The following is a 15,583-nucleotide window of genomic DNA, read 5'->3' on the forward strand; positions in this document are numbered from 1 at the left end:
CCTCCTCCTCCTCCTCCTCCGCCTCCTCCTCTTCCAGCTGCGCGGCTCCCACCCCGCCGGAGCCATCCCTTGGCGGTCCGGCGGTGCCCCCCCGGCACGACCCCTCCCGTGTGTCCCACCCACACGTGTCCCACCGACGCACGTCCCACCTCGCACCAGCCACGCCTGGCCCCGTCCTGCCGGGAGGCGTCAAGCAGATGCCTCACCCCAGCATCCCTGGGGATCTGGGCAGCGAGACGGACCCCTATCCTGCCATCCCGGGTTCCAAGAGGGACTCCGGGGCTCCCCTCCCCGGAGGGACGGAGGGTGTGCACCCAGCCCCAGCCTCACGTCCCCGGAGCCATTTATCCCCAGCCAGCTTGTTATGAAAAGGGAGATTTATTCATAGCAGGCAGCTATAAAACACCCTCCCAAAGGCCTTGGCAGGGGATGACGGCAGCTCCCAATCATCCTGCGAGGGGCTGTGCCTTGGCATGAGCCCTCTGCACGCTGGCCTTGGGGTGGTTTTTTGCCTCAGAGTGTGTGGGAAGATGTTTTCTGGCCCCCTGAGTGAAGTCTCGACGAACAGGGGTGAAGGTGTACCCCCGGGATGCTGGCAGGTCCCCTCCTGGCATCTAGGGATGCTCGGTAGGGATGTGGTGCCACGGGCTGGTGCTGTCCTGGCTCCGAGGAAAGCAAAAGAGCTTTGTCCTGCGAAGAGGGGCTCGGGCAGGGAGGAGAGGCGGAGCTGCTCCCTGCTCCCGGTCGTTACAGGCGTGAACGAAGGTGGAAATGAAAGACTGGAAAGAACGGGTGACCTCAAACCGCAAGCTGGCAGCTATTAATGCAAGTGCTGGCAGCCACCCAGCCATGCCATTTGGCTGCTGGCCAGGGGGTGAGCGAGCTCCCTCAGCCCTGCTCAGCCAAAAAATCCTGCCGCAAGCTCCGGCACGCCGGTATCGCCCACCCCTCGGCTCGTGGCCACCCTGGCTCCCTGCCAGCTGCTCCCCAAAAGCAGGCAGGGGGTGATGAACCACCAGAGAAGCGTTGCAAAGCTCCTGTGGGGACTTGGGCAAGACTGGTGAAACCGGCAGCTGGCACCTGGATGTGGCACGGGGCCACTCAAGAGGAGCTGACTTCATCCCGGTGGGGCGGGCACAGGCAGGGAGCAGGCAGGAAAAAATCCTTGTGCCCACCAAAAGGAAACAGCCTCCCTTCAGCATCCTTCGTATCTGGATAAAACCGGGGAGAAAAAGCATTTTAAAGTGATTTGAAAAGAACTGGAGCCCCAAGGCAGGTATCACCAGAGGCAACAGTAGCAATGGGAAATGGCTGGCAGAAGGTATCCCCAGAAAAAGATATGCCCAGAAAGGGACATCTCACTGGCCATGTGTCCTCTGCTCTACTGAGGTGACCAGACAGAGGTGACCAGCAGATGGCAGCTGGAGCCCAAGCCTGGTGACCATCAGGGATGTTCCAGGCCTCCCACAGCCCAGCCCTTGGCACCCCAACACCCAGCTCAGGTTTGGGGTTTTCCATCCAAGGCCACAGTGGGAAGTGGCGGCTGTGCCCTCTCCTCAGAAAACTCCTGCCCATGGAAGCATGCAGCACCATCAACAACAACAACAAAAAAAAGGAATGGGAGAGAAGCAGCAGGGAGATGATCACGCTGTTCCCACGGCACCAAGCTCCAGCAGCAATAACAGCATTATTTTTCCTCCTCCCGAGCAGAGGAAAGGTTTCAAGGAGAGCTGAGATATCGCCCGACACCGTCCGCTTCAGGAACGCCAGCTGACTTGGATTCTGTGTCCTGCTGTTTTAGGCCCAGAGCCAGGATCCATCCTGAGAAAATGCCACACAATGCAATAGAGTAGAGGGCTGCATAACCCTGGATAAAGATAGCTTGGCCACAGCCTGGGCTCCGTGACATCCTTTTCCATAGCAAGCATGCGAAAGCCCGGAGGTGATGAGTTCAGCCTGAAAACATTTCACCCGCAGCAAAGCACTTTCCAGAATGAAAGAGGCAAAAAAATGGCCCTCGTACCTCCTGCTGTGCCACAGGTGTCTCCTGGCTCGGTCCTTTGGGCACTGGGAACTGCATTTTGGGAGCTGGTTTTGCTGTGGGAAGGCAGGACCCCGGCTGCCTGGCTCTGGCCCGATGCAGGTACCTGGGGTGTCCCCCACCACTGGCACCACACCCCCTGGATGCAGCAGGCAAAGGGACCCTCAGGGAGATCCAGAATCATGGAATCACAGAACAGTTTGAGTTGGAAAGGACCTTAAAGCACATCCTGTTCCAACCCCCATGCCATGGGCAGGGATGCCTTCCTCTACTCCAGGTTGCTCCAAGCCCCATCCAACCTGGCCTTGGACACTTCCAGGGATGGGACAGGCACAGCTTCTCTGGGCAACCTGTGCCAATGCACAATTCCAATGCATTATATTCAAGCAGGAGCTGGCATGGCCCTGAGGATGAAGGGGGACACGTGGCAGTGCCACAGGGCACCCTGATCCCCCCACCTGGTGCCACTGGCTGGGACAAGAGCACCCCATGCCCAGTCCTCAGATCATGATGCCCACTGACAGTGTGAGGTGCTCAGCACCCAGTCATCCCGGGGCAGGGCGACTGGTCCCAGTGCCAGCACCCATTATGGTGTTCCCCGGCGCCTGGTGCCCTACAGCCAGCTCCTGGTACCCACCGATGCTGCGGTCCCACACGCAGCGCCCCATATCCTCCTCCCGGAGCCCCCCCGCATCCTCCTCCCGGTGCCCGGCGTGCCCCTCCCGCTGTCCCGGTGCGGGTCCCGCATCCCCGCCGCGGTGCCCGGGGCCGGCAGGTGCCGCTGTGGGCCGGGTGCGGGCGGGGGGTGGCGGCGGCGGCGGCGGCGGGGGCCGGGCCGGGGCGGTGGCGGTGGCGGGGCCGGGCGGTGCGTCCCTCCCGCCGCGGCTGCCAGCGCCGCCGGCACCATGGGCTGCTGCTGCCACCTCCTCCTCCTCCTCCTCGCCCTCCTCTTCCTCCCGGCAGGTAAGCGCCCGCCGCCGCACCGGCGTGGGGACGGGGGGGACACACACCGGGGAGCCCCCGGGGTGCCAGGATGGGGGCGATGCGGCGGGGACGGGGGGGAAGGCAAAGCCCCCGCTTTGCCTGGGACGGCCCGGCTCCTTCCCGGCAGGATGTCCGGAGAAGGGTTCCGCAGAGCGACCCACCACCACTGGTCCCACTCACGCCCCCCCGGGGGTTCCCTCAATGACACCGGTGGGAGCGGGCAAGGGGTGTTTCATCCCTCTTTTCCTTATCCCCTGCCCCACAGGGGGGTCCTCAGCCCGTTTCCCGGCTGCCCTGAAAGAGGACAACTTCATGGGACCACCAACATCTCCTCACGGGCACCCCCCTGCCCGGGCTGGTGCTCACCCCCAGCCCTGCATCCCCCTTCCCAGCGCGGTCACTGCTTTGAAGGAGCTTTTATGTCTCTCCCTGGCCTTGAGCGGAGGCTCCCGCATCTCCAGCTCCTGGTGTTTTCCCCAGCAGCTCCAGGCATCTCCCCCCAGCAGCACCAGCCTCCCCCTTCCGCAGAAACACCCGATCTGACACCTTTTCCCCCACCGAGACGGTCAGAGGAGGCAGTTCTGCCCCCGGCCGATGCGACAGCGAGGGCAGGTCACCCCGCCACCCACCCCGGCTGGGTTTTTAATAAACAACACGAGGAGCTGCCTGCTCAGAAACATGGAAAACACACTTGCATAACCGGGGACGCGCGCGAGGAGAAATCCATCGGGCAAAGCTGTCATTATCAATCCCCGCCGGCAGAGCACAGCGAGGGGACGAGGCAGCAGGGCCAGCGCTGTGCTCCCTGCTATGACAGCCCACAGCCCCTCAACCACGTCCCCAGAACAGCAGCTGGGCAGGTCGCGGCTGCAGGACCCCAAACCACCACCCCGAACCACATCAGCTTGCGGGAAACCTTCCCCTGATAAGCGACCCCAGTGGTGCCAGGGGAGGGAGAGCCGAATGAATCCTTCTCCCTGTAAAGGGGGAGTTTGCCAACAAGCTCCTGTTTCTGCGCTTTCCAAGCAAATGTATTTGGGAGGGATGGGGATGAACATTTTGCTCCGCGGGGATGCTGGGGATGCTGCTCTCACGGGCTCCTGCCTGGCCCCAATTTGCACCCAAAGCAGCCAGTCTCTGCTAGGAGCCAACCTTCGGGGTTGGGAGGCGGGTTTTTCCCAGCGCCCGGGCCAAACCCGAAGCTGTTCCCACGACCATCCCTCTCTAAAGCACCAACGCCAGCGAGGCTTGGCAGAAAAGCCGGGAAAGATTTCCCTGGACTGTGGTCCCGTGGCTCTCGGGCTGCTCCCAAACGCCCCCAGAGCATCTTTCAGATGCTTTCTACGACTTTTTTTGTCCCCATAGAAATAATTCTTAAAAGTATATGTGTCTATCACTTGGGAGGAAACACAGAGCACGATTTAAATACGCTTTGAGCTCATTCTTCAGGACTTAGTGACAGCAAGGACGTCACTGGGCAGGAGTAAAAGAAGTCTGGGCTTTGCCTGGCCACGTAATGAAATAACAGCGTCTCGCACAGGGAAGTTTTGATCCTGTTATTACTCCTTACTCGGGATGTAAATTCAAACCTGCTTTGCTTTCCTGAGATGATGCCCAGCCCTGAGGCTGCTTTCCCCTTCAGCAATTCACCCTGTGCCCCGGCTGAGACATTTTAAAGCACCTGCAAGAGGCAGCTCTTGGCTTTAAAGGTTTCGAGTGCTTCTTCATGGAGACTCGGGGTGGCAAAGCTGCTTTTTGGGGACCTGGGAGCCTCAGGGACTGTTTTAGGCTGCAGTGGAGGAGGTAGAGCTTTGAGCATTCCTGGCTCTGCCCCTCCCCGAAGTACAGAAGAGATGGGTACTTAATCATCCCCTCTCCCAGCCCAAAGGAACAATCCACCTCTAATACCAGAGGATGCTCCAAAATTCCTCTGCCAAACCCAGTTGCTTCTCCTCATGGGAAGGGCTGGAATGGGGCTGATGCACGTTGAAAGCTGCACCTAGAAGCAGTAATTAGCAGCTGGCCAGGAAAATTACGGAGCTGTTACGTTGTCACTTGGGCAGAGCTGCTGTTTGCAACATTCCTGGCTGGCTCCAAAGTCATATCCAAGATATTTGCCTGGGAAAAAGTTCTGTGAGGTGTCCCAAGCAGGCAGGTCTGTCTGCCACTCTCCCAACCCCCTAAAGACTCCTCTTCGCCTTCTTTTCTGTTGTAATTCCATTGCAGCTTCAGGATCAAGGGCTTAAATAATTAAGCAACACTTCGCTTTGGGGGGAAATACCACATTTTCTTTGTGTGGAGGGTGGGTTTCTTATGCCACCCCTGGGTTGGGATCATGGGGCAGGTGGTGCCTGAGAAGAACTTGGACACCCATCCCAGGGTAAGGAAGGAGCTGTTCACAGGGACTGTTCAGCGTGCAGGCAGCCATGCGGATTTTAAAAGTTATTCTCAGCTGGGAGGAGCAGAGACTGCCAGATTCCCCAAATCCCCACCTTTAGTTAGCCACGTGGATTTTGCTCTTGCCTTCTGCAAAAGCCAGGCTGTGCACTGCCAAGAGATGCTGCTACATCCGGGGAAGTGGATACTGATGGAGCGGCTCGTCAGTAGGATGAACATCCCCGGGGTGTCCTGGCCAGCTGCACGGCTGGGACAGAGCCTCAGGATTGTGAGGGACACACGGATACAGCACATGGATTTCTGTTGTGGAGCTGCTTCTCTTAGCTACATGAAGCCTCAGAGCAATTAGACCTAAAGCACTTAACGACCATGCAGCAAAATAAAACTAATCATGCAGGAAGCCGGCTCGGCTCGCCAGTAAATCAGAGCAACTGCAGATTTATTTGATCTGACGGCCTTGGCTTCTTTGCAGCGTCAGGGAATAGCTTTGCCTTTTACCTGTTGGTGTGCCTGGCCCCTGGTTTTCTCCCTTTGGTCTTTTCCTCCTCTCAGAGCCAGTTTTATGCCGTCACCAACAGAACCTGGCACTGAAAGCAAAGGTGATGGAGCAGGAGGCAAGGGAGCAGCAGATCGCCCAGGGGTGCTGCTGCCCACATTATGGGTCACCAGCACACACATGCAGTGCTGGAGCTTTGCTTCAGACCTCAGGAGTCTCCACGTTGGCTCTGGTTTACTAATTGAGGCCCAACAGCAGCCAGAGGTATCCCCAGGAGCTACCGTTTCCCATTACTAATCCATCTGGGTGTTCCCTCTGCAATGGCATGGAAAGGTTTGGTGGGTGTGAGACAGAGCTTAGAGCCTGCAGAGCTGCTCCCAGGCCTCCCCATCATCCGTATTTTCGGCGGATAATGAGGCAGAGCTCCACAACAGCGCCCTAAAAAAAGAAAGATGCAAATGAAGGGCCCAAAGAACCACCACATCCTCTGTGTTCCTTCCCCCGCATCAGTACAGAGATCAGTCAGACCCCTGTGTACTGCAGGTGGGGCCTCCAGCCAGGCAGGAGAGAAAGTGAGCGTCACCAAACCCCAAACTGCGTGGTGACAGGGAAGGTGAGGCAGTGCAGGGCTGAGCAGCTGGAAAAACTAGTTGAATCCAAAGCAAAACCGAGTTCTGTTTAGTCCCAGCCACCATGAGGAGAGCTTTTGCCATCCGCAGCCAGATGGTTCCGGTTTCGCAGTTAAAAACCACGGTGAACGTTACAGCTGAGCATGAACAGGGAGGAAGGGAACTGCAAAGAAAGCAGCACAAGGTATGGGAATCCCTGGCCACAGAAACCAAAGCCAAGGCAACGAGGTCGTGAACAGGAAATCCTTATATTTAAATATAGATTGTTTTATTGCTCTGCATCGCTTCACCTGCTTATAAACCAACACACACTGCAGGACCAGGGGGGTCGGGGCTGTTCTGTCGTCAGCACTTGGTGAGGACCAGCATAACGCAGGACCTGCAAAAGGTTCTTTTTTCCCTTCTCTGGATAGGTTAAGGAGTGAGGTTATTGTAGACTTTTACTTTAAAGAGCAGTCTGGTGCTTAGGTATTGTCTTGGTTACATGGGGTTTTTCTGGTGTTTGCCCCCAAAACAGCTGCTGAGCTGATAAGCTGATATAGAAAGTGGTACCCAATCTTGCTGCAGAGGCACACTATGAAATGGGTGCTCAGCAGATCTCCGTGTTCCAGGGGCTTGTTTTCATCCTGTTGTATTTCTTGTTCAGAACAGGTGGCTGGATTCCTTGTTTAAGCACAGTCAGGATACGCTGCTGGCAGGCGGAATGAATAATATTCATGTTATGGAAACTTTCATTATCCCCGTGGCCTTGGCTGCTGGAGGAGCACCCCTGACTGCAGCTGGGGCTTGGGTGCCTTGGTTAATTTGGGCTGAGAGCAGGGGTGTGGGTTAGATCGTGTGGATCTTCTGGTGGTTGTGTCAAGCACAATGAATTCTGGCTTGTTAAAAGCTCTATCTCTGCCTGATCAGTGGACGTTTGTTTGCTCCAGCGAGGCTGCTCCGTCTGATGTCATTCACTCAGCCTGGAGATGTCCTCCAGTGGCTTTTTATGCTGCGTTTCAGCAGGCAGAGCAATTGAGGATTTGCTGCAATGGCTTTTGGAGTGCCTGGAAAATGCGTTGCCCAGGTCACGCAGCCCTTTCCCAAACGGAGCATGAGAGGTGCTCAGCTCCCACAAGGGCAAGACCTGCCCCTCTGTGTGGCTTCCAGGAGCCAGGAGAGCAGCATGGCAATAGGAGAGGGAGACAGTCCATCACATGGATGGCTCATTCCTTAGGTTGGCAGGTCGTAAGGGTTAATATTCCCCAAAGCAGAATATTAGAATTATTTGGCTTTGGGTTGTTGTTTTCTCGGCCGTTTTCCGTATTTCTAGTGAAGAAAATCTGGAAAGAGGACTTTCCAAAGCTCCCGTGGGGCTCTGAAGTGTGGCCCTGCTGCTTTCCCAGGTGGTTACTTTGTCCTGGCAGCCCCCTGCCTCGGCTCTGTGCTGGATTCCAGCGGGGTGGTCAACTGCCTTAAGTGAATTAGATGGGCAAATTCCTCAGGGCTGAGCTATGCTCGGCATCCTTTGGGAGCTAACATCCCTCAGTCCCTCTGACAGCCCCTGGTTGAGTTTTTTTAGCCACTGGATGTGGTCTTAAAAGGAGTTTTTTGTAGTTGTTTGTTTTGTCCCTTATTCCACTGCACTACTCTGCCTCCTGCTCCCAGCAGCAGCTCCTACAGACCAGGCGTTGGGGAAACAAGGAAACACTCTCCCTGGCTTTTCTTTTTCCCTTTGATCTTCCCTTTCACATGTGATGGTAGAGGACAGGACTTGCAGTTAAACTGGGTTCTCTCTGGCCCTGGGGACAGCCATCAATCCATGGACAGGTTGTCCATGAGCTGGGTGGAGTGACATGGGGACACGTGGAGCATCCCAATGCGGTCCTCAGCCTTTTTGTCCTTTCATCCTCATTCCAATGCAGAAGCAGCCTACCTTGCCTCTAGGCTCGTGGCTGGGATTTCCTGGGATCATGTGCTCTAGGTGAGAGCTGGATCCCAGGGGGGTCCACTGGGCTGGGTCCCAGATCACCTGACGAAGCCGATGGCTTGGAAAAACAAGAGGATGGCCCAGTGCTGGCACAGGCAGGGATTGCTGGTAGGGAGAGACAGGGAAAACCAGGCCTGGGCTGAGCAGTGTGCTGCCTTCAGTTGTGCTCTCTCTCCTGGGAAGTGTCGTTGTGACTTGTGACCTTCTTGGCCGGGAGCACCCAGCCAGCAGCCAAGGATTGTTCCTGCATCCAGTTCTGGCTCGCCCTCTGAATTTATACCCCTTAGATATTATCGGAAACTTCCTGACTCATCCAGGCCTGCAGCACTGCCAGCTTTCCCAGCTCCCTATTGGTTTGCCTCCAAAGTTCAAATAGATCACGGGAGCTCTGCTGACCCCAAGCAATTTGGGACATCAGGGTGGCTTTGCCCAGAGATGGAAATCTGTCTTCTGTCCTAGAGAACCTGGGAGCACCTACATTTACAGAGGTGACAAACTTTCAAGGTGCTCCCAGCCCTGGGGGGATCTTGATGGTCATGCTGGGCTGCAGAGGCTGCCTGGTACCTGTTGGAGAAATCTGGAATGTCCAGGTGTGTCAGAGCAAGGACTCTTGAAACACAGATGGATGCTGAACCTTGATCTGAAGGATGATTGCTCCGGGCTTCCCTGCCGCTGTGGTGGTCTGGAAAGCCAGGTGGCTTATTCAGTAACCAGATTCCAGCCTGTCATCCATCTCCTCTCCCTTATCCTAATGTTTATTAGCCTTGTGTCCTCAGCCTGAGGAGGGTGAAAGCTCAGAGACATCTCCAAGTGCCTATCCCTGAGAGAAAAGAGCAGCCACGGCCTCAGTCCCACCTCCAAGACCTTTTTCCTTGGGAAACGGGGTTCTTCACTTGGGCATCCACAGCACCAGTGAAGAAATTTTGGTTGGATTAGTGAGTCCCTGCTCACCAGTGCCACATCCCACCATTTCTACACACAAGACACTGAGTGGTTTTGTCCTCCACACTCATATAATTAGTTCATTGCAGCTGGAATGAGTTCTTGCTCTTCCCAGTGCTGGGTTTGGGATGCTCTGGGGGTGTAAATAAATGAATAGATGGAATAAAAATGCCTCCCAATGTCACGTAGTGCTGGCACACTCTTCCCTCACCCCAACCATACTGAGGGAGCCAGCTGCCAGTGCCGGACCAGCGCTGAGTTCAGGCCTAGAAAGGGGGAGAAAAAAGCCCCAGCAGTCAGCTGGTGGGGACAGAGGAGAAAATGACTCATCTTCATGCTAAGAAATGGAGACAAATGAATGAATGCACAAGGAAATGGGGGGAGAGGAGAAAGAGGCGTCTTGTGTTATCATTCCCAGCTGCACGGTGGTTGCTGCGAGGAGGAGCTTCCTATCCTGCTGCTGGGAGGAGATGCTGGAAAGATGGAGGGGGTGATTGGGAATGGGGGGATTCCAACCTTGGGGAAAAAATGGGCATTGACTTATGCCAGGGCAACTATCTGGTTTAAACCTCACCTCTAGGTACACAACTCCATTTTCCACCTCTTTATTTTAGATGGTTCTCAGCGTTTTAAAAACAAACTTATTTCCAGCTTAATTCCCCAAACCTTCAGTGCTTCCCCACACCTCAGGTGACCCCAAGGCCTTCCCTGTCTTTAATATTTCTTTGTCTCACTCCTAGGACTGGGCGATGACTCCCCAGAATCACCCCGGCACCCCATCAGCCCCCCCTTCCTCTGGCAGGGGATCCCGGTGCCACCAGACTCCAGGGATGCTGATGTCCCCACACCAGCTCCTGGCCAGCCCTCCCTGCCCACGCCCACGGGACCTTCCAGAGATGGGATGTCCTCCGGGCCAGTGGAGGGGGGTGGCCACAACGCCACCCCTGTGGCAGCACCGTCCCCTGCTCCCGTCTCCGCCACCGTGAGCTCCATCGCCGTGACAGACAGTCCCTCTGCCTCCCCCGACCCCAGCTCGGTGCCACCCACCTCGGAGACAGCCCCAGCTCATCGGACAGCGAATCCTGCCAGCTTGGCAAGAAGCACCGTGGATTTGGGGGCAGCTTCCAGCCCCACGGGCACAGCAGCGTCCTCGTCCTCCGCTTCCCTTCCCACCGGCGACCCGGACTCAGTCTTGTCCCCAACGCCTGTCCTGGCGAGTCCTGGCACCACCCAGCCACCGACGCTGACCGAGGATGTCCCTTCCCTGGGGACTCTGGCCATGGCATCGAGCCTGGCCGTGGAGCCCACGTCCCCCCCAGTGACTGTGGCGAGCCCCAGCGCGGCCGAGGCCACGGCCTCGGACAAAGCCACCGGAGTCACCATGGAGGAGGTGCCGCGTGCCTTGAGTGCAGGTGAGCACCACCCCTCCTCAGAGACACAGCGCCAGCCTCGGGGTGCTCAGACAGGAGGGGCAGACCCCCCAAACTGGAAGGGAAGAGGTGGTCAGCTTCCCGGGAGCATCACTCAGCAGCATTCCTAGAGGGGCCCGTGTCATCTGCTCTGCTGGCAGAGGCCGGGAGTTGTAGATGACAAATCTCGGTTGCCTGGAGACAGGAACAAAATCCTTAGTTTTGTAAATTTGCCTCGAAGCACTTAAGGATGAGAGGAAACGAGTGGCTGGGTGGTGGGTGCAGCCTGAGTTAGGGTGATGCAGGTTTTTCTCCTCCCTCCTGTTCACCTCACTAAGCTGATACCAGCTTTTCTCTGTCCCCTTCTGTGAGCTCAGGTAGCTGAAAAGTGCTCCATAAGGTCAGAAAAGAGAGGGATGTGGAGTATTTTCCAGCCTTGGCTGCCTGGTGCTGGGAGGAGCTTCAAGGAGCGAGTCCATGGTCCCCAAGCAAATCCCAGCTGTGTTTTATCCCCAGTTCTCCTGACTTATGGGAAAGGGGCCATCGCAAAAATATAAGAGTGCCCTGCATCCTCTTTGGGAAGCAGTGAGGGAATATTCCCCCTGTCAGAGATGGCTGGCACGGGTGTATTGGGAGTAGCTGGGGTGTGGGGTGAGTGCCACAGAGCTGGGATTCGGGGAGGCTGAACCTTGCCCTTTCTGATGGATCATCCACAGGGAGCATCGTGGCCATAACCGTGACCGTCATCGTGGTGGTGGTGCTGGTTTTCGGGGCAGCAGCGTACCTCAAGATCAGGTAAGGCTATTTTTGGGGTGCCCCTCCCCACCCCCCCAGGCTTCAGCCCCTCTCACCATCACAAGGGTGATGCTCAAGGGCAAAGCCCTGAGGAGGTGCTGTCCCCAAGCACAGTGGGGTGATGTGTAGCCTGTGGTCCCAGCACGGCTGCGTTTCCCACCCCTTCTATACTGGAAAGCAGAGTTTTAATTCCTCATTTTACAAGAGCCTCGCTCAAATGCCAGAGACACTGCTCAGCATAGCCCTAACCAGTAATTATCCCTTGGGAAAGCTGCTGCCGTGGGTCTCGCTGTGACTGGGACAATAAACAGCAGCACAGCCCAGTGCTGAGCATCCCTAATGAGGCTCTGCTGACAGCTGAGATGAGCAAAGGTCTTGTTTTAATTCCCTGCCCTGTCTAGTCTGGTTCAACAAGGGCAAAATCCAACCTGGACTTACCTTCTGCCCTGGTGCTTCCTCTTAAAATATCCCAAAGCCCGACCTAGGGAGCCCTTGCACGAGTATTTCTTCACCCCACGGTAGAACAGCTGACAAATCCCCAAATCAATAGGTTTGCTTTCCCTGGCAGGCACTCCTCCTACGGAAGGCTTTTGGATGACCACGACTACGGCTCCTGGGGCAACTACAACAACCCTCTCTACGATGATTCCTAGCAGGGATGAAGAAAAAAAAAAAAACACAACCCCATAAACCCTTAATTTATAAGCGCTTCAGCAGCAGAGCATCCGCTGTCGAGGAGATGCTGCCAGGGGCAGGAGCCCCTGCCAGGGGCAGGATCACGGCGGGTCTGGTGGAGCACAGGAAGAGGAGGGTGGGTGTGCAGTGTGCCAACAATAAACCTGAGTTTTGGCCTTTAGTCCTGGGGCACGTCAACCACTTGTCGTAGGCAAGGGAACCCAAATTCCCCCGGGGGAAGGGATGGGGAGGTCAAAGGAGAGGATGGAGGTTCAGCCAGTGCCGTGGCACCCTTTGAAGTGCTGCTGCTCTGTGATTTTGGGGGGGAATAGGGGGTTGCTGAGACACAGCCAGCAGTGTGCAGGGGTCTCCTGTGTTTTCACTTGTCCCTTTCCCTAAAATCACTTCCCTGTGTTGCTCTGCTGTGAAATTCTTTGCCTTGTCTCACCAGGACCATGAACGGTTATGGGGATGCTCAGTCACTGCTCCCTCTCTTTTCCTGTAGGTGCTTCTGTGCAGAAGCTCCTAATTTCCTTTTTTTCCCACTTAATGGTGGGGGTTTTGTCCCAAACACAGCCTGGGAGCCCATGGGAAGGTGCACTGACCACCCATTTCACACACGTGGCTGCTTGCTCCACACCTTTGTTTTTAATCCTTAAAAATCTTGGCTGCTAAAATACAGCGGAGTGTCCTTTTTAATCTCCAATTTGTGTTCAGCTTTTAGTGCGTGAAGACTCTGGGTGGCTGATGGCAGGGCTGGTTTGGGAAGAGGATGCTCAGCCACTTCTCCCCCTGGCTAAATTCCCTGGGAGTGGAAAGCAAAGCCCTCAGACTGCGTGACCTTAATAAATAAACCAGCGCTAAATGACGCTGCAAACTTCTGGGGCGTCCCAGCACGGGCTGGCAAACAGGCTCTGCTGTTCGCCCTGACTCCTAAATGGAGCATCCCAGGAAACATCAAAGCTTGGGGCGTTCCCATGATTGCTTCCTGCAGCAGATGCATCATCTCCTGATTTTCATCAAGTGAGTGTAACAAATGCGTCCGGCACCACAACAGCCACCTGGAAAGGTCGGGAGAAACGGGGGCAGCTCCTCCAAGCTCCGCTTCCCAAAGGGAAGTGCAATTAGGCTGCATTTTCCTTTTCCTCCCGGGCCTTTTTTAGCCTGTTCAGTGGCCCATCCTTTCACCTCTGCCGGGAATACTGAGCGTTCCTCAGCCTCCTTTAGTTCAAACTCGGTAGAAGCAGGAAATGGTTGTTGCACCTTCCAAACACAGCCAGTCTGGAAAGCTCTTGGGGCTGGGAGCACACACAGGGCAGTGCAGGCTCCGAGGATGCTCAGGATGAGCAAAACTCCCTTTCACCTTTTGTGCACCCAAGAAGCAGCGAATTAGGCCACCCCGGCCTAATAAAACACAAACTGAGTAAAAAAATCAGCACCCTTCTTCTCTTGAAGCAAATTGGGTGTAGTGATGCTGCGCTTGCCCTCCTCAAAACCCCACAGACAAGGTTCTCCCTCACTCCTTGTGATCTACAGCTCATTATTGTCCAGCAACAGCAAAGAGCTGGCATTGAAAAAAAAAAAAAAAAAAGCCCTCCCCAAACTGTTAAAAAAATCACTCACTTTGCTCAAATGCTGCTGCTAAAATCCGTGAGGGAATAAAGGGAGAAGAAAAGCTGTCACCTTTACTTAAAAATATATAACCCTCAAGGGATTAAATTCCCTTTTCATGAAAGAGAACAGAAATGGGGTGTCAGCTTTCCTGATGAACCCTGTGCCTGGGTGGTCAAAAAGAATGACTCTCTCTTGCCTACAGTGCAAGGAAGGGGTTGTACATATTTTTGGGGATATCCTACAGTGAAAATAGATTCCTTGGCTTCCCACAAGCGCCTGGGACCAGAAACCATCCCCAGTGCCCTTATTCACAATGCAGCTGCCCTGTTTCATGGATAATGTGGACATGGATAACGTGTTTACATCTACAGGACTGTTTGCCAGCACGGGCCAAGGCACGGGACAGCCTAAAGAGTATCAGATGTATTTGCCAAGTGGAAAAAGCACTTTGTTTTGAGGGATGATGCCCTCAGAGGGGGGATGCCTGTGTTCCAGGCAAAGGCTGCAAACACCCCTCTCACATTCCCACCTCAGACCCTCTGGCTTACCCAGGGGTCCCTGTCCCACACTATTATAGCAGGGAAGAAGGGGAAAAGACAACCAGGACAAGCCATAAAAAAAGCCCTTTTCCCTTCTCTTTTCAAAAACAATGATGCTAACCCTGCCACAGGCTTGTTTTATTTACAGAAATAGCAAACCCCCACTTTTCCCAAAGGCTGCCCCAACTTTGGCTCGATGCCACCTCCTCTCAACTCCCCCCTCTTCCCCCCAGCTCCCCCCATCTTTGGCTCCATTTCACCTCGGAGATATTTTATTTATATAGGAAAAAAATAGTTCACATAGCTCCGTGCAGAACATCCCATTCCCCGACCTCGCGGGAGTCTGGCAGCAGCAGCGCTGCGGATGATGTGATCCCTCCCCAGGTCTCCTGCCTTGCCCTCGCCAGAGAGCTGCAGGCTGCTTTATCACTGCTTCCAGACTCCCTCTGGCCTCCCTAATTATGCCCTTGTTTTGCTCATTTGTGAGTATTCCCATATATCATCCACATGCTTCCGAGCGTCATCTCCCCAGACTCTCGGTGGAATTACTGGAGTCGGGAGCGAGGACTCGTTAGCAGGGGTACTCCTGGTTGCAGCTCCCAGGAGCAATAAGGCTTGTTAGATAAAGGAACAGGTTCAGGTTTCAGAGATCCAACTCCAACTGGGACCATCAAGGAGCAAAAAAAAAAAAAAGGAAACTGCCCCGTTTCCCAGCACACTCCTGGGCTGAGCTCGGAGCTGCAGAGACAGATGCTCCCCTGCCCCTCTGAGATATAAATAGCATCACATGACCAGCCTTTCCCTAATTGCGTTCCTTCCACTTGGAAATTTAAAAACAGATGGCTCCTCCTCAGCCAGGCAGGGGCAAGACAGCAGCCTCGGCACCGGGAAAGCCACGGGAGGGGATGGCTGTCCTGGAGGTTTAATACAAAACACCCCCTCTGCCACCCCAAATGATGTTACTGGAGCAACACAAATCCACACCAGAGCCATGAAACCAGCCCAAAATCGGGGATCTGCTTTCCCCCTGGCCCCTGAGCCATGACCCGGCACATTCCCATGGGATGGAGGGCTTGTCTGAGCCCCCTGGTCC

The 15,583-nt window shown here is 55.3% G+C and overlaps 1 protein-coding gene across 1 annotated transcript; it reads left to right on the plus strand.

Moving 5' to 3' along the window:
* The first annotated feature begins 2,868 nt into the window (after window positions 1–2,868).
* On the plus strand, window positions 2,869–13,043 carry PARM1 (prostate androgen-regulated mucin-like protein 1). The gene is made up of 4 exons (XM_051804860.1): window positions 2,869–3,004; window positions 10,199–10,870; window positions 11,584–11,662; window positions 12,231–13,043. The coding sequence occupies exons 1-4, from the start codon at window positions 2,947–2,949 to the stop codon at window positions 12,313–12,315; spliced, it is 894 nt and encodes a 297-aa protein (XP_051660820.1). The 5' UTR covers window positions 2,869–2,946; the 3' UTR covers window positions 12,316–13,043.
* Window positions 13,044–15,583: the final 2,540 nt, after the last annotated feature.

This window comes from Manacus candei, unplaced genomic scaffold, assembly GCF_025592945.1.
Source record: "Manacus candei isolate 608988 ecotype Guabito, Panama unplaced genomic scaffold, ASM2559294v1 h1tg000062l, whole genome shotgun sequence".
In the NCBI taxonomy this organism is placed as follows: Eukaryota; Metazoa; Chordata; class Aves; order Passeriformes; family Pipridae; genus Manacus; species Manacus candei.